Source organism: Schistocerca serialis, chromosome 1, assembly GCF_023864345.2.
Source record: "Schistocerca serialis cubense isolate TAMUIC-IGC-003099 chromosome 1, iqSchSeri2.2, whole genome shotgun sequence".
Classification (NCBI taxonomy): Eukaryota; Metazoa; Arthropoda; class Insecta; order Orthoptera; family Acrididae; genus Schistocerca; species Schistocerca serialis.
Genome location: NC_064638.1, coordinates 240,353,079 through 240,380,278, shown reverse-complemented (window position 1 = coordinate 240,380,278; position 27,200 = coordinate 240,353,079). Strand labels below are relative to the sequence as shown.

Here is a 27,200-nt window from a genome sequence, read left to right as displayed (position 1 = left end):
TGAACGGCTCCGTGTTTGTCTTTATGTGTCTACTGTTTTATTGCCCACCGTTCTGTAACTTATGTGTCTCCTCACTGTTTTTTCTCATTGTGTATTCTATGGCTGAAGAGCAGCGTAGAGTGCTGCTGACAGCCTGCATGTTGTACAGGTTTTAAAATAACAATAAAGAAAAAAAAATAAAGCAAAGCACTTTAGATCTTTCCATGTCAGTTACACGTTAGTGAATCTTTAACTATCCTCTGTGAAAAACGCATGATGCACTTCAAGAACAAAACTCACTAAATGATAAAGAAATCAAGTACTACACAAAAGTTGTAAATGTTGTTATAGAAGTCAGGTACTTTTCAGTTCAATAAAATGGGACAGCCCTTGTAACGGGACCCTGTCCGGCTAAATGAAGATAAAATATGGGTTTTCAACACAAAATTTAAACAAAACAACATTGATATTTGGATAAGAAAACAAATAACTGGTACATGCTGTTTTATAATACTCAACTGGTTATTTGAGGAGAGAGTAGTGGCTGTGACGATCTCCTCTGGCTACTCACAAAGGCGGCGAAGATATTCATGGCTGTTGCTGTATAACAAGCTCTGAAAATTCCCTTCTTAGCGTCAGTTTTTCATACCACAGGGCTAACCAATGTATGCCGTGAATGAGCCAAATTTCTTCCTTATTTGACACGAGGTCAAACAGTCTTGCTGCTCTTGTTACCTAGTTCAGCACACAAGATGCGAACAATTAGCATGCCAGCCACCAAGTAACTTATGCCACAATGGAGCCTTGTAATTCAACTGATAAATCCGGCTCTTCTATTGCCGCCATGCGAGTATCGTTGCAGAGGGACTTCCCTCCATGTTGCACATGACAAAAAACCGAGGTACCGTTTGCGTGAATCAGTGTTACAAGTAAAGTCTTAACACTTCCATTCTTTTCGTAAGATTACTCTTAATTTTACATCTATAGATTAATTACAATGACATAACTAATTAATAAAACATTTACATATGTTACATCAAAGAGATTGGTGATACAGAAGTCACATTTAGTAGAGTAGACAACGAAGTCCAGTAGTTTAAATTCAGATAATATCGATAATAGCGTTACAGTTTGTCTTCTTAGATTACGGTTCCTGTGGGATAATCAAATATCTTTAAAATATTTTGACATTTGGTACATGTAACGTAGAGACACAACCGGACAGATGAGCGTGGTAACACGCCGCTTCGGGAATGTGGGGAGGCCGTCCTGGTATGGGTCAAATCCGACTAGCGTATTAACGACGACAGCTGGTAAGCTGGCCAGCCGTGAGATGGTTTTTAGGTGGCTGTACACATCCACCTACGTAAAAACTGGGGTAGAACCTATGACCCTCTGAGGTACATCAACACAGACACGTAGAATACATTGTCACACTTGAACACCAGGCTTATTCTAGAGACAGACAGATGGACCACACGAGTTCCGTCCCACGGGAGTGGGGACTACGCCCCGTGCAAAGTACTAACTGTGAAGAGTCAGTCCGACGGGCCAGCGCATAAGCATAAAGGTTTATTATCAACTTCTTATAACAACACTACAGACATACGCACGTCGGTGCATTGTATTGTTGATGCGTATGTATGGAATAGCAATTGCGGGTAGAAAATACGTTTACAACTGATTTAAGTGCTATTAGGACTAAAAAGAAACTGCTACTAAGTCACGTTTGAGTCTACCGTAAACTTGCCTAATGACCTAATTATTTCGGACGTGGGAAAATTGCGAAAGCCACCGTTACAAAATCGTTGACCTTTTGAGAAAGATACAGGGAGGTGAATAAAAATATGGAAATACCAAAACGCAAGATATTAACATGCCTGATAAAGATAAAGGTGTAGGGAACCTGTTAGCATTCAAAACAGCTTCCAGTCGTCTCGGAATGGATAAATACAAGATAAATACAGGTCCTGTATGGTTTTAAAGGGAGTCTTATACCAATCTTCCTGCAAAATAGAGGCAAGTTCAGTTAGAGGTGATGGAAGCGATCGTGCACCCTTCTCTCCAAAGTAGACAGAAATGATTCAATAATATCGAGACTTGGTGACTGTAGTGCGAACGGAGGATGCAACGGTTCATCATCGTGCTCATAAAACCAGTCTTGGACGATGCTAACTGTGTGAACAAGGGCTCTATCGTCTTGGAAGACAGCATCACCATAGGTCAATAAATACTGAAAATGTGGATCTATTCAGCAAAAATGATCACATAATCCTTATAAGTAATAGGAACTTGCAGAGTAGCCGTAGGGGCCATGGAATACGATGACATGGCTACGCAAATCATCCCGAACCTCCGCCAAGTTTCACTCTTGGCCATAAAGTCGGCCGGAACTTGGGTAAAATGTGCACCAAAACTCATTCAACAAAATGATTTTCGTCGATCGCTCCACACTTCAGGATTCATGGCTTCGGCAACACGTTTTCCTATTACGGACATTTTAATTTCTGATGAGTTGTTTGGAATCCCAATTTGCCATGTAATTCTCCATTTATGAAGCTCCTTTCGTGTTGTTTTGATGCTGACAGGATCTACGAGTGCGACATTCAGATCTTCAGTGACTTTTGCAGCTGTCGTCACCTTATATTTCGTCAAATCCTCTTCAATGACCGTCAGTCACGATCATTCAACACACACATACGTTCGCGTTTTGACTTGGCGGACGATGTTTTTCCGCTCTTCATGCATACCGGATGGCGCCTCTTGAAACACCAAATATTTTGGCTACCTTGGTTACGAAGCACTCAACATAAGAGTATCAATAATTTTCCCACTTCAGAATTCACTTAGCTCCGACATAATGCATTCACTACTACAAGAATACAGTTCTGACCACGACTGACACTTTTAACACAGGACATTGCACAGCCGCCGTTCGTAGTAACATACAACAGGTAGGCATGGCTAGAATCTGCATTTATGTTCAAGCATGCATTTCTCGTGGTGTCTCTCCACTGTGTGAGGAACTGGGAATTAGCCACAGAGTGACTTTTCTAGTTCTCACGCACGCACATGGAGAGGTATCAACGACTATTTCGTTGAACCCTTACAACGAGTCACGATACATTTAATTAAAATTAAATACATTCAAAGTTTCGAACTGTAGAAGAGATAATAGGCCGAACGACTGCCATCACAGGCCATTTCTGTGCATAATCAATGGGCTGGTAAACCTGAGAGACAAATTTCCCCCACAAAAATAATTTTCCCCAAAATTCCGAACCAACCGAAGTCTTTCAAAGGAAGAAAGAAACCATAGGATGAGATGGTCCAGAAAATTTGAGACTGCTAATACTAATTTATTAAAATAGTTCTTTGATGTCATCTTCATTAAAAAGGAAGAAAGAGCTGTTACATTCAAACTTGCATCATGACTTCATCATCATACAAGAACACCTTTTTTTTCAGCGACTCTGGATTGGTGGCAATGTAAGAAATGAAATTCCCTTCAGCTGCTCAGCAGTAAAACAGCAGAAGACAGTGCCGCCTTCACTGTAAAGATAGCGGCGCGAACTGTTTTTTTTTTTTTTCAGTTGAGGCACACCGAATAAGAAACAAAACCGATGGAGACATGCTCTCCAGCGACCCAGAAGCAGTTACTAGTCTCTGCCAGTTGGTCAAGGTTCATTGAGAAGATTAGTGTGTCGGCCGTTGTGGCCGAGTGGTTCTAGGCGCTTCAGTCTGGAACCGCGCGACTGCTACGGTTGCAGGTTCGAATCCTGCCTCGAGCATGGATGTGTTTGATGTCTTTAGGTTAGTTAGGATTAAGTAGTTCTAAGTTCTAGGGGACTGATGACCTCAGATGTTGAGTCCCATAGTGCTCAGAGCCATTTTTTGAAGATTAGTGTGGACGTCTGCGGCCATCATGGTAACAACATGTGCAGCATTACCTGGGAGTCAGACGTCTACTGGAAACTCACAGTAGTAATCCAGCTGTATCTCAGTAAGATGCATCCGATTTCCACAGCAATACACACTCCCACCCGGTGCTGCAAGCACAAACACACCGGTGGTGCAGCTGGGCGCTAGAGTTGTAAAACTACTGTAGGCTACTGCAGAACATCATAAGTAAACGTAGGCGACGGAAGTGCTCCTAGCAGCTATTGTCAGTTAAGGTCGTATCCGTGTTACCTGTATATTAGGTGTGTTGCATACCTATTAGGCGTTATCTAGTAACATATGCGATCAATGTATTTTGTATGATTCCCCTAGAAACTGAAAGCGGTGAACTGTCCAGAAACTGAGGATTTATAAAAGTCAGTGTAACCTAGGGAAAATATTTGTTCCACATAGTTATCCTCCTGTCTGTTACATACAAATAAACAATACTTACATAAAAATTGAAATTGTCAATGTTTAATTTAATTTTCATTTGGTGGAGTAATTGTGTGTTTTTGTTTAGTATGTTTGAGAGTTAGATATTGTTAGGTGTCCTTACCTATGCATAATTTTTGTTTTTTGTTCCGTTTCTTTGTTCTCTTTTCGGGTCATGCAAAATACTTTCTCCTTTTATCCTCCATTGTCGTGAATATTGACGAGGAGTGAAACGAAGTTACTTCATTGCCAAAGTCTAGTAGAGTCGGGAAATGAAGGTGATGTCAACTCTTCTGGTGATGTGTTAGACAGTTTCCCAAGGAGCATTCAGGCCCAAACGAGTATGACAGTAATTTGGTACCAATAGATGATGTTGAATCGGAACAGGAATTAACAGTGGTGACGAGTCTGATGGTGGAGACGACCGCAGCCATTTAGAGGTATTAGTTACGAGTAGGAATTCGGAAAGGAAGATAGAAGGCAGACACACAGTGCGACGCGAATGCAGCTGCGCTCGGGAATCACGAGTTGCTTCGCGAATGGCACGCTCGCATTATGAACCGGAACCTGATCAAGTCATTGCCCTCTTCGTTCAGCTTAAGAAGCAGATCGAAGAATTAGAAAGAAAATGAAAGCAGAAGAATTTTAAAGAAAACAAAGGGAGAAGGCAGAAGAATTGGAATGAAAAAGAGAACGTGAGTGGATCGAATTAAAGGTGCAGATTAGTGCACGAATGGACGATTTTGGTGCAGATCTTTCTGGTAAGCAAACTCAGAACGAGGGAGAAGAAAGGTGCTCGCCTTGGATGAATAGAGGCAGCAGGTGCGAAGAAGATTGCTCTTGCTGCTGGCATCCGAGCAAAACGAGGGAGCTCCATTGCAAACAAAAGTTCGAAAGTCCTGGCAGAGGGACATAAGGAAGTGATCGCCAACACGGAGAATATTGCCGAAGCAAACGATCGGCTAACTTAAGTAGAGCAAAAGTTGCAGACAGAGACTTCGAGACCTTGCGCGGCGGTACAATTACGTAACTGTGCAACTTCAACGGTACTAGTGATGCCATCGGGTGGTTCACAGAGCAGGCAATGTAGGCCACGTCTTCTGTCGAGTGTTGTCCGCACTCATGCGATACCTCTCAGCCGATGGGTGGGCGCCGGCCGGTGTGGCCGGGCGGTTCTAGGCGCTTCAGTCTGGAACCGCGCGACCGCTACGGTCGCAGGTTCGTACCCTGTCTCGGTCATGTGTGTGTGTGATATCCTTAGGTAAGTTGGGTTTAAGTAGTTCTACGTTCTAGGGGACTGATGACCTCTGATGTTAAGTCCCATAGCCATTTGAACCATTTTCGATAAGTAGGAATTCGCCGGACACGTTCCCGGAGAAATTTGGCAGATGTGACGGTCACAGAGGACACGAGGTGTCCCATCATCTGAATCAAATCCTCGCGACGGAATCTGACAGATCCTCAAGTACGAGGATGGAACCTACGTTCGACCAGAAGCATTTTATGTCCGTCCAACAATTTCAAAATTTTAGGGAAAATGGCGGTGGTTTACATCCTAAAATTTGGACTGGACAATTGACCCGGTCGTTACCATCACCATGTCCCCTCTCCGCGAAGCAGGAATTAATCTGCGCGCATGCTGAGAGAACGGCCGCCGAAAAAATTCGAGATGTCGCGGCAAAGTGCAGCACATTCGAAGAGTTCATGGAAGTATTTCTCACTACATATCGGTCACGAGAAATACAAAATTGAGCTAAACAGGAGATTATGATGTGGCCTGAACTCGAATCTTCGGGATAGAAAGGACCGGTAAAATTGTTCGAGGCGTTATTAAAGAAGAACTAGTTCTTGGACGCAACCTGAAACCAGACGGAGATTATACGTTTCTGTTTCTCGTCGGTAGGTGCGGAGACAATATTGTAAGTTTCAAATGTCAGCTCAGCGCGCTGTAATTGATATATGTGCGGCAGAATGTGAGGGATAAACGCAGAAACAAAGACAGCGCCAACCAGTAACTGCATAAGAACAAGGATTGGCGCACTGAATTTAGAGGTCCACAAGGAGGTACAGAGGAAAGAGCACCGCAACCCGACTGCATATTACGGGTACCAAAGCTCAGCAGGAATAATGTGCGACACTATGATCGTAACTGGCGGGAGCGGGAACACAATCAGCAAGCCTCTGGAGGTTGGCGCGGTCCAGACAGCAATCAACGGATAGGAGAGGCGGTTGAGGTTTGACCACCCAATCCCTCTCACAACACACGTAACTATAGCACTCCATGAAATTGACGCCAGGGGGTCGCGAAAGAGGTTCGCAATCTCCGGGTGCGCAGAATCGCTCACCAGAACGCTTTGGAATTGGAATCATTGAAGACAATGTCGATCGGACTTCCGACGTTTGTGACGTGTAGCACTTCATAGAATATCGTCTTCGTAATGTATCACACATCTGTTTACTAGTAGAATTCTTACGTATTGTTTTTTTTTATGTTTCGTAAATGTATTTGTGTAAACGTTAGGTGTTATATAGGTTTTATTTTTGGTTATATGGGTTGAGTGAAAACACGTTTGTAATGGGCAGTTGTGTCTGAATACTGCATTTTATCTTTGTCATTTTTCAGCGTCACATCCATCTTACAGTTGTGTTTTTATTGTTTGCTTTTTGTTCCGTGACTGCTTGTATCATAGGACACTCATCTGGAATGTGAACGCCATCATTATAACTGGTACTTATCGATATTTGGGCGAATGCATTCTCATTCTGGGGTCACCACTGATACATGGGTGAATTCGGCCTTTGCGTCCTTGATGGGGGAATCGACATGTGGGAAGTGTGAAACCTGGGCTGGTCTTGTGTGCTGGGGGTGTTTTGGGGTGCTTAGCACTGTTACAACTGCTTATGACAGTGAGTGGGGCACGCACTCGTTACGTTGCATCTATCTCCTGATCAGTTTCTAGTACGTATGCCCCTGAGCGTTGTGCTAATTTTTGTGGATTTTTTTCGAGTGTAGTAGTGTACCTACATACAACCTATTAATGTGTGTGTTCTATTATTTTATTCAATTTAATTTATATTTTATTTTTATTTTTAATTTGATTTTGTAAATATATGGGAATGCACGGATCGTTCTTTGATTTTACTGACACAAAAATGTAGCTTGGGATCCTGAATAATTATTGAAATTACTTAAACGAATCCATGCTGAAAAACAGATAATCATTATTGGCTATAAACACATAAAAAAGTATTTCACCATTTTCAATATGTAAGAGCCTACGTGTGATTTGATTACATCTTAGTGCAGGCCAAGTCTGTGTCCTACTGCACGCAACATAAATCGTTTGAATAAATACACTCCTGGAAATTGAAATAAGAACACCGTGAATTCATTGTCCCAGGAAGGGGAAACTTTATTGACACATTCCTGGGGTCAGATACATCACATGATCACACTGACAGAACCACAGGCACATAGACATAGGCGACAGAGCATGCACAATGTCGGCACTAGTACAGTGTATATCCACCTTTCGCAGCAATGCAGGCTGCTATTCTCCCATGGAGACGATCGTAGAGATGCTGGATGTAGTCCTGTGGAACGGCTTGCCATGCCATTTCCACCTGGCGCCTCAGTTGGACCAGCGTTCGTGCTGGACGTGCAGACCGCGTGAGACGACGCTTCATCCAATGGGGGACAGATCCGGAGATCTTGCTGGCCAGGGTAGTTGACTTACACCTTCTGGAGCACGTTGGGTGGCACGGGATACATGCGGACGTGCATTGTCCTGTTGGAACAGCAAGTTCCCTTGCCGGTCTAGGAATGGTAGAACGATGGGTTCGATGACGGTTTGGATGTACCGTGCACTATTCAGTGTCCCCTCGACGATCACCAGTGGTGTATGGCCAGTGTAAGAGATCGCTCCCTACACCATGATGCCGGGTGTTGGCCCTGTGTGCCTCGGTCGTATGCAGTCCTGATTGTGGCCTCACCCGCACGGCGCCAAACACGCGTACGACCATCATTGGCACCAAGGCAGAAGCGACTCTCATCGCTGAAGACGACACGTCTCCATTCGTCCCTCCATTCACACCTGTCGCGACACCACTGGAGGCGGGCTGCACGATGTTGGGGCATGAGCGGAAGACGGCCTAACGGTGTGCGGGACCGTAGCCCAGCTTCATGGAGACGGTTGCGAATGGTCTTCGCCGATACCCCAGGAGCAACAGTGTCCCTAATTTGCTGGGAAGTGGCGGTGCGGTCCCCTACGGCACTGCGTAGGATCCTACGGTCTTGGCGTGGATCCGTGCGTCGCTGCGGTCCGGTCCCAGGTCGACGGGCACGTGCACCTTCCGCCGACCACTGGCGACAACATCAATGTACTGTGGAGACCTCACGCCCCACGTGTTGAGCAATTCGGCGGTACGTCCACTCGGCCTCCCGCATGCCCACTATACGCCCTCGCTCAAAGTCCGTCAACTGCACATACGGTTCACGTCCACGCTGTCGCGGCATGCTACCAGTGTTAAAGACTGCGATGGAGCTCCGTATGCCACGGCAAACTGGCTGACACTGACGGCGGCGGTGCACAAATGCTGCGCAGCTAGCGCCATTCGACGGCCAACACCGCGGTTCCTGGTGTGTCCGCTGTGCCGTGCGTGTGATCATTGCTTGTACAGCCCTCTCGCAGTGTCCGGAGCAAGTATGGTGGGTCTGACACACCGGTGTCAATGTGTTCTTTTTTCCATTTCCAGGAGTGTAGTTAAGTACTTTGAAAATGTCAGTTTCCTACAGATCGTGGATGAAAGAGATAATATCGCCGATCTCCAGGGTCACCTGTGGAAAGAACCGGATAATAATTGCGATAATTTGAAATTGCCGCTTAATGGCGGCCAATTGTCACCGTCCAGCATTGTTCAGATTGCTGGCGGCGCGGCGTCTGAAATTCTTTAAAAATGATGGAGCAAGCACACGGGATATGTGGTGCAGGTTACAGTTAAAATTAACAACAGCAATACTTTAGACATCTATTGGAGCTCACTGCTCAATAAAGAAACATGTACACACCTTATTATATAGATGGCGCACAATGGCGTCCTATTGGAACAAGAACAAGGAAGAGAGTGTCTGGCGCCTTTTGTTTCACGCCAATACCAAAAAGAACAACGATAATAATAATACTTATGTTACAGATAATAGTTTTTCTTCGTAATCGCATTATTCCTTGACTTTCAGTAGTGTTTCTTTTATACAGGGTGTTACGAAAAGGTACGGCCAAACTTTCAGGAAACATTCCTCACACACAAATAAAGAAAAAATGTTATGTGGACATATGTCCGGAAACGCTTAATTTCCATGTTACAGCTCATTTTAGTTTCGTCAGTATGTGCTTGTGTTGACATGCGACTCATTGCTCTACAGTACTAGCATCAAGCACATCAGTACGTAGCATCAACAGGTTAGTGTTAATCACGAACGTGGTTTTGCAAGCAGTGCAATGTTTACAAATGCGGAGTTGGCAAATGCCCATTTGATGGGCATTGGGCAGGTGTCCCGGGGGAAGACGTTCGAAGCAATTGATCGGGGTCTGTGGGAGCACGGAACATTCCAGCCTATGTCTCGCGACTGGGGAAGACCTAGAACGACGAGGACACCTGCAATGGCCGAGGCGATTATACGTGCAGTTGACGATAACCCTAACGTCAGCGTCAGAGAATTGCTGCTGTACAAGGTCACGTTGACCACGTCTCTGTATGGAGAGTGCTACGGGAGAACCAGCTGTTTCCGTACCATGTACAGCGTGTGCAGGCACTATCAGCAGCTGATTGGCCTCCACGGGTACACTTCTGCGAATGGTTCTTCCAACAATGTGTCAATCCTCATTTCAGTGCAAATGTTCTCTTTACGGATGAGGCTTCATTCCAACGTGATCAAATTGTGAATTTTCACAATCAACATGAGTGGGCTGACGAGAATCGGCACGCAATTGTGCAATCACGTCATCAACACAGATTTTCTGTGAACGTTTGGGCAGGCATTGTTGGTGATGTCTTGATTGGGTCCCATGTTCTTCCACCTACGCTCAATGGAGCACGTTATCATGATTTCATACGGGATACTCTACCTGTGCTGCTAGAACATGTGCCTTTACAAGTACGACACAACATCTGGTTCATGCAAGATGGAGCTCCTGCACATTTCAGTCGAAGTGTTCGTACGCTTCTCAACAACAGATTCGGTGACCGATGGATTGGTAGAGGCGGGCCAATTCCATGGCCTCCACGCTCTCCTCACCTCAACCCTCTTGACTTTAATTTATGGGGGCATTTGAAATTTCTTGTCTACGCAATCCCGGTACCAAATGTAGAGACTGTTCGTGCTCGTATTCTGGACGGCTGTGATACAATACGCCATTCTCCAGGGCTGCATCAGCGTATCAGGGATTCCATGCGACATAGGGTGGATGCATCTATCCTCGCTAACGGAGGACATTTTGAACATTTCCTGTAACAAAGTGTTTGAAGTCACGCTGGTACGTTCTGTTGCTGTGTGTTTCCATTCCATGATTAATGTGATTTGAAGAGAAGTAATAAAATGAGCTCTAACATGGAAAGTAAGAGTTTCCGGACACATGTCCACATAACATATTTTCTTTCTTTGTGTGTGAGGAATGTTCCTGAAAGTTTGGCCGTACCTTTTTGTAACACCCTGTATATGACAAATATAGTTGCTCAATATCGTGGAAAAATATTTAAGAATTTATTGTTTGCCTAATGTGGGCCATGGGACTTCATAGTGTGCTTAGCCACGCCTGATTTGCGTGTACTGAATTCGGATTCGTGAAATTCTAAGGAGGGCGCCTAGCACGCGCTCGCTGCTGTGCGTTGGGTCAATCTTTGGTGTTGTGAGAGGTGTGCTCAACCTCATCGTAGAGCAAAGGTAGTGGGGAATAATGATTCGCACCCCATCAATAAAAACGAGACACTGGACTGGACTGTATATTTCTCATGCATAACAATTACGTCTCATTGTAGCGATAGTTCCGTTTTACTGTTTGTGTGTCTTGGCTCTTGGTAAAACCACACACGTCGGGACGTTTGTCCAGCTTTCCTTGTGGAGTTTCAGAGTCTGCTACGCATTTCGCCCTCGCGGTTACAAGAATACCTGATCACAAACATAGAAACTTGGTGAGTCAGAGATGAACTGTGTCGAAACATCAATACCTCGGTGAGACGGGGAAGAGGGCATTTCGCGACTCGGTTGTCACACGTCGGGCCGGTTAGACACATAAGTATCGAAATTTTATTTCCCTTCATGCACATTGTACTGCCGGTACTCACTGTCCTTTTTGTGTTGCCCCATTGTTTTGTTACTGTGGACTCCTGTGCTTGTTTTTTAAAATATTCACAGACCTCTCAGACGCCGCCAACACGTAGGAAGACTACATTTTTAGACTTACTGTTCCATTTTGGGTTTAATGATTTAGTTTTGCATTTTAGATTTGGTCTCCGGATTGCTCGAAGGTTTAGGATACAAAATCTGTTGGAAGGTGTTTTTAAAGTACAATTAGAGTCTAAGGCATGCGAATTAGTAAGGTAATTAGTAAGAGGTACCCCTGTCTACTGTTAGATATTAGAGTAATTTTTGTGATTTTTCATGTCTATTGCTAAGTGCCACATTTTTTAGTATTTTGTTTTATCTATATATACGGTAGTAATAAATATTTTAATCTTTTTGTAAATATTTTAGGTATTTTGTGAGTCGGAATCCGACGCACTACTGTAACTATGTACAAGATTTTGTGCGCCGGCCGGTGTGGCCGAGCGGTCCTAGACGCTTCAGTCTGGAACCGCGCGACCGCTACGGTTGCAGGTTCGAATCCTGCCTCGTACATGGATGTGTGTGATGTCCTTAGGTTAGTTAGGTTTAAGTAGTTCTAAGTTCTAGGGGACTGATGACTTCAGATGTTGTTCCATAGTGCTGAAAGCCATTTGAACAATTTTTTTTACAAGATTTTGTGAAAGGTGATAGTGTACCAATTGGGCTTCGGTGAGGACTGTACAGGCACTGCTCATGGTGGTACGAGGAGGTCGGACGAGAAACCGGCCACCACGAGATGAGGCTATGGCCATTGAAGAGTAGTGGGTGGTGTAACACGCTAGGCAGCCAGCACGATAGACAATACTGCAACAGGCAGACGACCAGGGCTGCCCCTGCTGGAAGAAGCGAACAGTGGCACAAATGCGCCACACTCGCTTTCGTTGACAGGTGACGCGAGAGAAGTGATCTTGGGGATCCCAGTGTGTGGACTGCTATCTGCCTTATCAGCCAGCGCACCCGACGAACTGACGCCGGCCAGTGGTCCGGCCAGACTAGCTGCATCAGATGGAGGTAGGGGCGCCTTTGGCGCATCACTGTCATCACGGCTACCTGTGAACAACGCCCAAGGAGGGACATCTCCAATGGCTGTGGGATGTCCTGGAGCCCCTCGTACAATCTGCCAGACAGTTGGTCCACATGTGGGCTGATCCACGTGACCACCAGCAGTCTCTTCTGGCGATCAGCACTTCGCAGCTCTGCGAGATGTGCCACGTGGTCCTCCCATCGGGGTGACAACAGGAAGTAGATGTCAGGTGTAACACATTGCGACAAACGGTGGCTGTCATGTGCGCAGTTGGTCCCCATGTGGGCGTGGTCTGTGTGACCCCCACACCCCACAGTGGCCAGCGGCATTACCAGGGTGTGACGTGCATCCAGTGTCTAGTGTCTTGCATCACGGCCATCAACGCCCAAACCCACTGACTCACGCGTGGGCCTTATCTGTAAGACCGCCCACATATCTCACCAAGACTACTGTGCTGCCATCCCATGTTATATAGTGTCTCGTGTAAAACAATTCTGTCCACACCTACATGAGATAGTTCGAGCCCAATGGCGCTACCATCCACAACTTAAATGTATTTCATTGTTGTTGTGTGCACAAATATTCAGTGACACTTAGTTTCTTGTCATCATCTGTTTCACTGATGAACATTACACACTGTAATTGTCTGTTTGCTTCTTTGCTATAGATTTAAGTAGGTCTCATTTTTGCTTTAGTAACCACTAAACCAGAACTGGTCACTGTCGGTCAATCCCTGCCATAAACATCCCTAGTTTTGTGTTTACATGTAACACAACACATTTCACTTTTTTTCTTTTGTGTACCCTGGATAATTTATTTTTGTACCTATTCTCACCAGTTTTCCACTTATCGTTAGTCTTGTAATACAACATATTTTTCCTATATAAATTGTGACACACGTTTTTTAAATCCAGCTACACAAGTGTGACCTCCATCTATTAATGAAAGGTAACTGCAATTTTCTTAATACTCATGTTTCATAAATCAATCAGTGGGAAAAGACATCAGGTCACGTCACTATGGCTGTCTCTTGTCTTTGCTTAGGGATACTGAATGTATGTGGTCACTTTTCACATGGTGAGGAATACCCTTTGTAAGGATTTTCCCTTTCCTTCTTCTGGTTAATGTGTGTGTTTGCACCTTGGCACTATTAAACTATGCATTGTTAGCGAATTAAGTCTGGATGTTTGTTGGACGATGTGGTCCATGGGACTGAGAATGGCAACCCCCAGCAGTGCTCAACTTTGTTGCAACAGGTCGGCCGTTGTGGCCGAGTGGTTCTATGCGCTTCAGTTTGGAACCGCGCGACCACTACGGTCGGAAGTTCGAATCCTGCCTCGGGCATGGATGTGTGTGATGTCCTTAGGTTAGTTAGGTTTAAGTAGTTAGAAGTTCTATGGGACTGATGACCTCATATGTTAAGTCCCATAGTGCTCAGAGCCATTTTTGCAACAGGAAGAGAGGGTGTGGTTGCACATGGGTATCCCTATTAATGAATGAGCGTCACTTGAAGTATGAAAGCAAAATTAGCTGAGAGGTTGGCAATATTTGCCTCTATGATCTCTGGCCTTTCTTGCTTCACCACGACTAGTGGCAGCTATGATGTTTTAATTGAGACATTTTCCTTGTGTTGAGTCACACTATCCCGTGCCCTAAGTGAGCCACAAACGGCGAAAAATGATCTCCTCTGAGTGGGGCGTAATGACAGATGGCGGTGACTTCCGGGCAGGACACTGCCATGGTAATACCTGTCAGGCACTCCCCTTTCATTTTTTTCGGTAATTATCATACAATTTCATTCGTCTTTGGTGTATCTAAATTTTTCCTAACATATTAATCTGATGGAGTATTAGGGTTAGGGTGAACCACTGATTGATATCATAGTACTCGCACGACTTGTGCAGAAGTACTAGAATTAAACTCAGCTATAGAGACAGATTTTTGGACGCTGGAGGTGGCCATTGCTGTAGGGGCAGCTTGCCCAGAACAGCAAGCGATTGCGAAGATTCCGTTGTAGTCACTGAAGCGGACCGTGGGCATGGCAGTGCAGTAGTTTATGGGCCGCCATTCTGGCGGCTAGACTTGTTCCGCTGTTATCCAAGAAAGAGTGTGGGAACGCCGTGGATGAATGCGAAATGGCACTTCCTTAGAAACTGGCGGCGCCGGGCATCCTGGTGCCAGCGTAACGACTTTGTTAGTGAGTAGACATGTTGTGGGAGCCTGGTTTCCTTACCCCGTGTGCGGGTCCTGGTGCAGCGGGGTCAGGCTGGTGCCTGCCTAATGCGTTTATCAGAAGAACAGCGGACCTCGGAACGACGAATGTCTCCTGATGTTGTGTTTCTTAGATGCCACCATGCCCCGCCAAAACGGCGCCCACTAAATGGTTTTAAAGACGAGACGAAGTTTGTTGTCATTAGGAAGCTTCTATTATCTTGTGAAATGCGCCGGGGGTTTGGTTGCAGAACCTCCAGGCATTGTCTGCTGTTTTTTCAGAGAACAGAATGTGTACTGCACTGCAATGGTTGGTTAAGAAAGATCAGGTCTCCTTGCTAGAAAACATTATAGGCACAGTAACCACTGCTGGACCATGACAGGTTTATTGAAGGATATCGGGGGGAACGGCTGTTTTTCGGAAGGTTTCGAGCAAAACGGAGAGGCAGGGACTTGCTTCTCGGCCGTCATGGAGTACAGTCGCTAGAGCTCTTATGTTTGTTTATATGGAGAGAGCAGATAGTTGTAAACACGTCCCGACACCCGGACGAAACTTTATATTTTCGTGGACATGAGACAATCACCGGTTAACATAGGATCATCTGCCGCAGTACGACGCTTTGGCAGCGTCTGCACGCAGATGACAGTATCTCGTCTTTCGACAGATATATCGGTAAAGTTGCGTAGCTTCTGCAAATTCAGAAGCTTCTCAATCATTTTCACGACCATCTCTTTTCATACCAGCATTGTACTTGCAATAGTCATTCCCAGTGTCTACTGAATGCTTAATTGTATCTTGACACGAGAGACCAATCAATGGAACGATACAGCAGTGTGTGCTTGCCTATATTGACATCCTTCCACTCACAGTAGCCAATCTCATCTATACGTAAATCCAGTTAGGCTCCCCAAGTATATTGCCAACCAACCTGAGATCATGTTAATGAAATGTTACACAGTTGAAGTTTCTATTTATATGTTTGTTCTCTCTTGACTTTGATATTAGTTAATAAAGCTCTTTGTGATATTGTAGGTCCTTGTTATTAATTTTTCAGTGATATGCCTTCTCATTCCCTATGAAGTCATTTATTTTTTGTTGGTTTGATGTAATTAAATCAATTTTATGTCTAGTTAGCCAACTCAGGGGTGATCCACCACACTCAGCTCACTGTTTAACGCCAGATTTCCTCTCGCTATCGATAAATGTGGCACCTCTTGGGTATGGTGTTTTTGACTTTTTAGTCGTTTGGCAGATGGGGGACTGCCTCCAACATTAGTTTGCAACCCTCCTCTCACCTCCAAACCGAGGGAACCCAATCAGCTCAGGGAACAATGCTGCAAATTGTGAGCTCTGCTTGCACCCCACCTGCAAGACCAGCAACCTTCATTACCTCCGACAGTAGCCTGTATGAAATGAGGATGGCCTCAGAATCCGTAACTCGGACGTCGTTGGTGCCAATGTGAGCTACGATATACAGAGTACTGCACCCTGCATGCTCCACATTTCGGATGAGGCCCCCTGGCTGACACAGCGAGTGCAAACTGGTTTTCTTTCCAATTCTCTAAAAGCTGAAAAATGCTATTATCGAAATATCTACCTGTAAATTACGAGCCCTGATACTGAACGATTAAGGGCAAAGGCGGATCTTTCAACTCTAATTTAGCTGAAAAATTGCAGAAAATATTGATAGAGTTGCTATAACGTTTTCGATCATCGATAGCAGTCAACCATCCGAGCTTTTTTCATGATACCGTTATACACAACTTTGTGGTCAATTCTCCTTAGAAAATCCACAACTGATATTTGTCCAAATTTTTGTAGCCACACGAAGGGCGTGAAATAGGCAAATGGGGTATCGGAGTCGCCAGTGTGAAGTCGAGTTCTGCAAACAAAGATTTAAATGATTGAAAGTAATCAGGGTAATTAAGAAAAACTTAAATAATCCAATGGGGGAGAAATTTTTCACAATTTTTCAACTCAAACGAGCAACGAGAAAACGAAAAATGGGTTCTCAAATTGACCAGCATGAGGCCAAGTTTTGTAAATTCGTATTTAACTGCTTGAAACTAACTATGGTAGTTAAGAAAACTTATTTATTTATTTGAGGGAAAACTGAAATATTTGAGCCACAGTGCTTCTGCCTGTGTAAAAGAAGTGAAAAAAAATCAAATCACAACATAAATTGAATCTTCTCTCTTTTTCCTGATCCATATTCTTTTAGTAATAGTAATCGACAAATAAAAAATTAAAAAAAAACAGTGAAATATTTTTTGAAACAATTTGTCTACAAGTAAGCAAAATGGAGATTAGAGCAATATTTGACACGCCATTAAATGATATCGAAATTACGTACAGAAAATAGTATGCTGATTGAGAATTTAAAGCTCAGTGTTCAGCTTAGAATCTTGGAATTTTAAAGGGTAGCACGGAATATCTGTCTGGTGAAATTTAACTCAGTGGACTTCTTGCGCTATTGACATATGACAGTCTCATCTGCTGTACATGTCACTCTGCAGTATTTCATATGCCTCCGAAACCTAACTTTTTTCTTGCTTTTAGATAAGTCATATCACAAAACATTTGACTGGATATTTTAGTTTTTATTTTCATTTATTAATCTTGATGGGAGTGGTGCTGACGCAACGCTACAAAGCTGTCCAGGGCTTCAGTCCTAGACCGCACCTAAGACGAGTTACAATCCAGCAACAACTCTTTGGTTTCATCCTACTGCACATCAGGTCTTCCCCCAAACCCTCCAACTTTCCTTCCCCTCGAAATTTCCCCATTACTTTACTCCTTATACAATACATGGCCTTGTCTCCATCGAACCTCCACATCACAGACCCCCCCCCCCCCCCCTAAACCTTTACTTACACCCACATCCTAGGACCTTACAAAACCTCTAACCTACCCTCTCCTAGCTATATTCTTTGCCATTGTAGGTCCTTCCAAAACCAATTTATGGACAGTGCTCCTTTTCTAAGATTTTCCTCCTTTCTCTTCTGTTTCTGTTTAAAAACGAGCAGGGAAGTCAGCAGCAATATTTTTTAGATAGCATCTCAATAAACGTATGTAACTGAAAGTTTTTCCACTGAATGCTAACTGCCGATAGCCCACCACGGCCTTGTAGAGGGGTGAAAGAGAGGTGAAAGAACAATGAAGATGAAAACAGGCGCCAACTAGGAGAGGATTCATTGACAAATAAACATAGCATGTATGAGAAGTGGTGCTACTAGTTTGATATAGAGAATGGTACACAATTCACAACGATCCACATTGCATTTCCACCGATATCAAAACATGTGAAGTACAGCCATAAAGGTTGCTTGATGTCTGTTGTGGCTATTAACCCACGCAGCAGTCTACCGTCATATTGCATCCCGAATGCACTAATGCAATTCCCATGATTTCACAGTCTTTCATTAGCGCACAAAAACTCGTTGAATCTTGTACCGGACTTTGATGTACAAGAGCGTTCAGGTGCTTGAAAGTCTAGTGGATTTACCTTCAGAGAAGAAGCCAGAGAATTGGTAAGCCCTTCCAATACATCTGTCAATGTCTGTGTTACTTAGAAACCGATATATATTAATGCTGAAATGAGGATGAGCTTCCTGGTGCATTAATTAAATGTTTCGCTGCAGTGATAAAGCGCATCTTCTAGGAAAACAGGTGAAGCACTTGTCAGAGAGCATCTTGTTTTCAGCGTTGGTGGAAATATCTAGGATTTAACAGTCAACCAGACGTAACAAAGACGACATCTTGAATATTTCAAGGCAGAAGGAGTTTCATGTGGCATTCTAGTACATTCTATTCCAATGCGTTTCTAAATATTAATATACTACAAAATGTTTAGGAACCTAGTTCTAAAATAGAGCCAAAGCGTTTCTGGGGCGATATCCACGTAACATATTTCTCTCTTCTCTTTGTGAATACAATTTTATTATGCCGTGTCAGTATTACGGCTTATACTAACCGAAGCCATTAAGCTATAATAACTCTGAAAAAATCGAGCTGCGACCATGAAAGATGATGACATATTCATCCTGCAGTGAAGCAATTTTCCCAAACGATGACTGACATGGTGGAGACCTTGGTTGTAGGAATCAGCATTCCGACAGTTTAGGAAACGCTCCACCACGAAATCTACGTCGTCGTCATTCTGGAAATGCTTGACACGCAAAGGTTCAAATGGCTCTGAGCACTATGGGACTTAACTTCTGAAGTCATGAGTCCCCTAGAATTTAGTACTTAAACCTAACTAACCTAAGGACATCACACACATCCATGCCCGAGGCAGGATTCGAACCTGCGACCGTAGCGGACGCGTGGTTCCGGATTGTAGCGCCTAGAACCGCTCGGCTACACTGGCCGGCTTCACACGCAATGGTTTCTTCGTATCAGGAGAGAGGGAGAAGTAGCTGGATACGATGTCAGGATGACCACATTTTGATTACTGAAAGAAGCAGCATGTGTGATCGTGTCTTGTGCAGAATGAGCTGGTTCGTTGGAAAAATTGGAGGAAACGATTTATAAGGTTTTGAAACTTTGGGAAACACTCATACAGGTTGTAGTAGTAAGAAACAGAGAAGCTCCCTCCCCTATGAGGTGAGCATTCCCCTCCGCCAAGCCTTAATTCAAATTTTGTACCTTTTCAATTTTTACAAAAGTTGGTTCATTTTTAGAAGACGTCTTTTACAACAAAAATGTTTTTTTGTTTAGAAAACATTCTGAATACCTGTTAAATACAATTATAACATTTTATTTATAATGTCAGTGAATATGGGATAGTAAAATTTCCTAAATGTCTCCAAACCCTCCATTTGTAACAAAGAACTTCGCTTCGTTATTGCCAATATTCCTTTTAGGTATTTAACTGAAAAGACCGTATAATGAAGACTTGTTTTGTTTTTCTCATGCTTCCACTGCTATCAAAGAGACATATATACTACGCAATTCGTACGCGAAGCAAGCTTTTAAATCATCGATTGATTGAATCGTTGGCATTATTCTGTGTCTAGTCCGATAGTTGACGTGCATCTTGTCCTAGCTATACGGGACCGCTTATGCCTCAGAGGTCCAAATTTTATAGAATAAGTTCCTATTGTTTGAAGAACTTGTTCTCCAACGCCCACAACTTCGTAGCGGTTTACGTCCTCGGAAGCAACTAACCCAGATGTTACTGAATGCTGCTGTTTCATATACAAAATTGGAGACTGTTGTTGCAACCATAAGTGAACTATTTTAAGAATTTTTTCATGAATTTCTGTGTTCTCACTTCTCTGTCAAAATTCTAATAATTGGAGACAGAATGCACACTGCAGGACTGTTCCTTTGCTTAACAGATGTGATGGCCTTTTGGTATATCACGAATACAACTGTTCGGCACACTGTCTGTGAGACCTCTTCCATGTGAAACAACCCCAACACTCTTCAAGTTCATCATATAATAGTTTTTGGAGCAGTTTTGTCCTTCAAGATCTAAGTCACTTTTCAGCACATATGAAACAGTCTTCTTTTAAATTGAATGGATAAGAGGAAGACGAACTTAAACTTCTGTCGTCGTGCAGCTTTCCGGTTAATTAGTTTCTTTGTATTATGCCACTTAATACTTTCACGTCGACACACCTTTATTCACTTCAATCATTTCTACGTTTTGTAGAAGAGTATGAACCTCATCCTTCCGTTCCTTGCCGACAAGAGTCAAAGTTTCCACCCCTTCTTCACTTTTGACAGCTCTCTTTCCGGAATAGATTTAGCGCAAATGAAACAAGTGATAGACTCCAGTGACTCTACAGAAAAGATAGTAAGAAGTAACAATGCCGGAACTGTATCACATGGCTTACGTAATTACACGATGCAAACTGTATTAAACTGGAGACGTATAGCGGAAAACCGCAACGACAGTCGTAGGGGCTCGCTGAGTGAATGGGAACTTGCTGTTTTCATCGTTGGGCGCCTAACTCCGATGTCAGCAATACTGAACTATAACTATTGATATTTTTAAAAACATAAGGAATCCGATATATCGATATTTTAAACAATATCAAAATGGCCCTGGAAATATCAAAACAGCGGCCGCTATAAAGATATATCGACGGAAAAAATATCGATGTACCGGAAAAAAGTCGGTTGCACATTGTAAATATACCGCCAGTTCTAGAGCTTTATATTTAAGTTTTGATTTATTATTAGATATTCTGTATATTACTCAATCTGTATATCGAGCAAGCAGTAAAGGAAACAAAAGAAAAACTCGGAGTAGGTATTAAAATCCACGAAGAAGAAATAAAAACTTTGAGGTTCGCCGATGACATTGTAATTCTGTCAGAGACAGCAAAGAACTTGGAAGAGCAGTTGAGCGGAATGGACCGTGTCTTGAAAGGAGGATATAAGCTGAACATCAACAAAAGCAAAACGAGGGTAATGGAATGTAGTCGAATTAAGTCGGGTGATGCTGAGGGAATTAGATCAGGAAATGAGACACTTAGAGTAGATAAGTTTTGCTATTTGGGGAGCAAAATAACTGATGATGGTGGAAGTAGAGAGGATGTAAAATGTATACTCGCAATGGCAAGAAAAGAGTTTCTGAAGAAGAGAAATTTGTTAATATTGAGTATAGATTTAAGTGTCAGGAAGTCGTTTCTGAAAGTATTTGTATGGAGTGTTGCTACGTATGGAAGTGAAACGTGGACGATAAATAGTTTGGACAAGAAGAGAATAGAAGCTTTCGAAATGTGGTGTTACAGAAGAATGCTGAAGATTAGATGGGTAGATCACATAACTAATGAGGAGGTTTTGAAGAGAATTGGGGGAAGAGGAGTTTGTGGCACAACTTGACTAGAAGAAGGGATCGGTTGGTAGGACATGTTCTGAGGTATCAAGGGATCACCAATTTAGTATTGGAGGGCAGTGTGGAGCGTAAAAATCGTAGAAGGAGACCAAGAGATGAATACACTAAACAGATTCAGAAGGATGTAGGTTGCAGTATGTACTGGGAGATGAAGAAGCTTGCACAGGATAGAGTAGCATGGAGAGCTGCATCAAACCAGTCTCAGGACTGAAGGCCACAACAACAACGACAACATTCTGTTCATCAACTAGCTAGCAGCCTGCTTATACCCCTCATAGCAAGAATTGAAATGAAAACGATGCACGTTCATGCTTGGCGATAACTACGAGGGTTGTTTTTATTTTAAAAAAAAGATGCACACTTCTACCTATTTTTCTACATAGTTGCCTTGTTTATTTAAGTACTTGTCATACTGTACAACTAAGTTTTTAATTCCCTCTTCAAAGAATTCGGCCGCCTGCTCCGACAGCCAAGAGTTCACGGCCGCTTTCACTTCATCGTCGTCATTGAAGCGCTGCCCGCCAAGATGGTGTTTCAGGTACCGAAAAAGGTGAATATCGCTAGGAGCAAGGTCGGGGCTGGTGCATGGTCCAAAACTTCCCAGCCAAAAGAATCAATCAAATCCCGAGTCTTTTGAGAGGTGTGAGGCCTAGCGTTATCGTGCAGGAGCAAAACTCCTTTTCTCAGCATGCCGCGCCTTTTGTTTTGAATTGCTCTGCGGAGCTTCTTTAGAGTTGCACAGTAGGCATCTGAGTTGATTGTTGTTCCTCGTGGCATAAAGTCCTCTAGCAAAACACCGCGCCGGTCCCAGAACACAGTTGCCATAATCTTGCGCTTTGACAGCGTCTGTTTGGCTTTGACTTTGACGGGTGAGGTTGTGTGTCGCCATTCCATCGATTGTCGCTTGCTTTCGGGAGTGATATGGGATACCCATGTTTCATCTCCAGTGACAATTTGCCTCAACATGTCATCCCCTTCTTCCTCGTAACGAATCAAAAAGTCCAATGAAGTGGCAAATCTCTTTCCTTTGTGGTCCTCTGTGAGGAGTCTGGGTACCCACCGAGAACACAGTTTCTTAAAGTTTAGGTTTTCAGACACAATTTTGTACAAAACCGATCTTGAAACTTGTGGAAATACCAAAGAAAGAGTGGAAATTGTGAATCTTCTGTCCTCACGAATCTTTGTTTCGACTGCAGCCACCAAATCATCAGTGATCACAGAGGGCCAGCCTGAGCGTTCTTCGTCATGGACGTTTTGACGGGCATTTTTAAACCCACTAACCCATTGACGCACTTTACCTTCACTCATTGCGTTCAAGCCATAAACTTCTGTTAACTGACGATTAATTTCTGCAGCTGATAGGCTTCTCGCGGTCAAAAAACGTATCACTGACCGTATCTCACACGCGGCGGGCGATTCAATAATCGTAAACATTATGAAGTAGCACAGCGATGCGTACACGTCAGCTACAGAGCTGCAACTTGCATCAGTGTGAACGGGAAGGATGCCGGCAAGTGGCGCGGTGGCTTGTTGCGGCGTCCGCGGGAACTACGGGACTATACGCGCGAACGGCCCTTACTTAAAAAACCACCCTCGTACTTTGCTAGCCATGATAACTGCAGGTATGTGGCACAATAAAAGGTGTCCGATGTGTCCGTCGTTCGGTTTCGTCACATATCGGATTTGTCTGGAAAACCTCATGTCGACTTGCTTGTTTTTTCGTTTCTGCAAACGCCAGCGACATAGCAGTTGAAGTGTCAAAATCTTCTTTGTGCCATCTATAATTACTTCAAATAGTCAAAGAGAAAGACGGGACGTGAGGAAAGCTGAAAAAGTAGTATTATTCCTTCTCACAGTGAAACTAAATTAACGTTCTATTGCAATCTCAAAAAAAACAACTTCAAACATTTATAGAAAATTGCGAAAGAAATATACTACATAATAAAAATATAGCCACTAACTAGGCCATTTTGACGTCGATATATCGATATTCGGCAACAACTGTCGGTGGAGTACATCGATAATCATCGGAGAAATGTCGACATAACGATATATCAATACCTGATAAAAAACCCTATACTAAACAAACAAAATAAATTTCATCAAGTTGAAAAATGTTGAAAACATACGAAATGTTTCCATATCGTTTATTACTGTTCCTATTTACATAACTAATCACAATCATCCCCACCTATTCCCAGCTATTTGTATAGCTTAAAATGTGGATGAATCCTTTTTGTACAGAATTTAGCGGGAAGCATTAATTGTAATTACAGTTATCTTCTAAAAATGAACCACTTGTGCAATTTTTTTTTAAATAGAAGAAATTTACTTCTGATGGGGCCGAAAGAGGTTCGGATCTTCCATACGGACGGGGGAGGATGGGAGGAAGAAGCTTTTGTGTTTCTTACTACTACACTCACATGAGTATTTTTACAAAGTTTGGTTAGTTTATATCTCCCATATTCGCTGTTTTTTGACTAAGTTGCCTGCGGTAAACTCGTCCCCCCCCCCCCGCGCAAAAAAAAAAAAAGAAATTACTTTCGCCCGGTGACAAGCAGCACTCGAGCATTGCGGTGAGGCGGCGGCCAAGAAATGTCATCTGGATAGGTCTAACAGAGCTGCATGTCCACTCCTCTCTTCGTTTCGAGGGCCTTTTGAATAGTCTTCAACATTCGTGAAACACAGCATGTGGCAGAGTTTGTCCTGTTCAAAATTTCGTGCAAGACGTTGAAATCTGACTGATTTTCGCTTTTCCCGCTATCGCCTCGGTTGTGATACGCCCGACTTCCAGCACCATTGTCTCCATTTCTCCAGCGACTACCTGGTCGTCATAGAGAGACGGTTTACCACTTACTTGTCGTCATTTGTATGGTCGCACTGGAGGCCCCTGAGCCACCTGATCAACATCCCTTATAACTATACAATGCTGACGTATAACTTTACCAAAGCAGCAATGATTATTGCAGCGTTGTTCGGATGCAGCTACTTCACTTTAACTACGGACAGCGCTATTATGTTTTGGGTTATCTACGGCGTACTACAATATGGTGGCGTGGAGATTTCAGTGTGTACCTTGATTGCAGACTTGTACCTGCAAACAAATTAGTTATGTAAATTTGCTCTTTCAGTGTGATAATAGAGCCTTTTGACTACCCCTCGTAACGTACGATGCACCAGATTCTAGAAGTTAATCGTTATTTTCGTCTTTAATTTCCAGGGGTTTCGTCGACCCGATGTATACAGCGTACGCGTCTTCTCCGAGGTTCGCAACCGGTACGCCAAGACGCTGTTGACCACCAGAGTGGCCAACCCAGCGCGGCGCGCTCAAGAGATAACCTTTGACGCCGTGCTGCCTGACAAGGCCTTCATCTCTGGCTTCGTTATGTGAGTCCATTGAAGCAGCACAAGCTGCCGACGCCGCTCGCTTCTGCGCCTTGTATGGTCCCCGTCGTCTTTGCTACACACTGCGTGTAGCGAAAAGAACGGACGATTACTTCTTTTCGGGTTTCTTATTGTATTGTTTTCTGTAGTAAAGATAGAAACTGAACAAAGACTGAAAAATTTTGGCTTTCTCAGTTTCAAGATACATAAAATCAAAATATTAGATTAAATAGGCAGATAAAAGAAAACTTAGTCGGTCTACCAGTCACTGCTGTCCTCGGAACGTGGTGAACGTTTGAATGCTAGAAAGAAAATCACGAATATTCTCGTATTGATGTTAATGTTTTGATACTCTGCTCAAAAATCATATTGTAACCGGGGATCGAACCACTATTTGAGCATTACGAATAGTGTGGAAACTGAGGTTCAAGAACCCTGTTTTTTGTGTTAATTTGTCTGTTTTCAAGGATTAGATGCAAATAAAGGCATATTACGCTGACATAGGCAGCAGATCAGCTTCTTCCTATTTTTATAGTACGAGGGTAATCCCAAAAGTAAGGTCTATTTTTTATGAGTACATAGACCTGTTTATTTCTACAACGGTTCACATCAGTTTACAGCTTGAATATTTAGCTATTTTTCGACATAATCACTATTTCTGTCGATGCATATTTGTAGACGCTGTGGCAGTTTTTGTATGCCCATGTCATACCAGCTAGCCACCATGCAGTTCAGAAAGTTATGAACCTCTTCTTTCACCTCGTCGTCGGAGCTGAATCGCTGGGACCACAGTTAATGCTGACAGGTACTGTGGGACTCTGCAAAAGCTCAAACGGGCAATTCCGAACCGGAGAAGTGGAATGTTGAGCAAGGGCGTACACATTCTCCATGACAACGCTCGCCCACACATCGCTCGGCAAACCGTTGCTCTCCTGCAACAGTTTCAGTGAAACATAATCATCCACACACCCTACAGTCCTGACTTGACGCCCAGAGACTATCACCTGTTTCTTAGGTTAAAAGAACATTTGGCCGGAAAGCGATTCATCTCCGACGACGAGGTGAAAAAAGAGGTTCATAAGTTTCTGAACAGCATGGCGGCGAGCTGGTGTGACAAGGGCATACAAAAGCAGCCACAGCGTGTACAAAACTGCATCTACAGAAATGGTGATTGTGTCGAAAAATAGCTAAATGTTCAAGCTGTAAACTGATGTAAACCATTGTACAAATAAACGGGTCTATGTACTTATAAAAAAATAGGAGACCTTACTTTTGGGATTACCCTCGTATATTATGAATCAACGGTTGTTAAATTGCATCTGTTGTAAACGAGACTAAACAAACACCAAAAAATACCAGTTATTCAGAACTAAAATATCGGTATCTTTTTTAACCAGTCGGTTTTCCCGTCCCTAGTCCAGCAGTGGAAAACAGTTTCTCTGCTCACTCACTTCTCCAAGAGGCTGCGATACTAGCCTTATTAGTAGAGTCCAGTGTTAACCTTGTTCTGTTGTTTTTCTTTGTTCACCATTTATAAACTGATATTTCTATTCACTTCTTTATTCTACCACTAGTGTTAAAAGGGAAAATTCACGTGACATCCGTGTTATAAACAAGAAAGTAGCGAGAAAGCCCTAGAGTCGGCGAAGTTTTATATGCATAAAGTGAAACGCGTGTCATGACGAGAAAATACTATCAGTGTTGTATGCACAGAGCCAGTATCAATAAACCACTTAAACTTCAGCTGCATATACAATGGACACACAAATTAATAGTGTAACCAATATTGTTGTGAAAGCTTCTGTACGCTGAGAATAAGAGGCGATTTATAATACTTACAGCACTCGAATCTCGTCAGTTTGCAATTGCAATTTTGAAGAAATTGTGTTCTTGAAAATTTATTTACAATAAACAATGGAAGAGGAGAAGGAGGAGGAGATTAGGGTTTAACGTCCCGTCGACAACGAGGTCATTAGAGACAGAGCACATGCATAGA

General features: G+C 43.3%; 1 protein-coding gene across 1 annotated transcript in view; it reads left to right on the top strand.

The window, feature by feature from the left end:
* Positions 1-27,200, top strand: part of LOC126466722 (inter-alpha-trypsin inhibitor heavy chain H4-like) — a 210,487-nt gene that overhangs the window by 26,105 nt on the left and 157,182 nt on the right. The window contains exon 2 of the mRNA XM_050096404.1: positions 25,041-25,207. Coding sequence (XP_049952361.1) covers positions 25,041-25,207 — 167 coding nt within the window. The remainder of the gene's footprint in view (positions 1-25,040; positions 25,208-27,200) is intronic.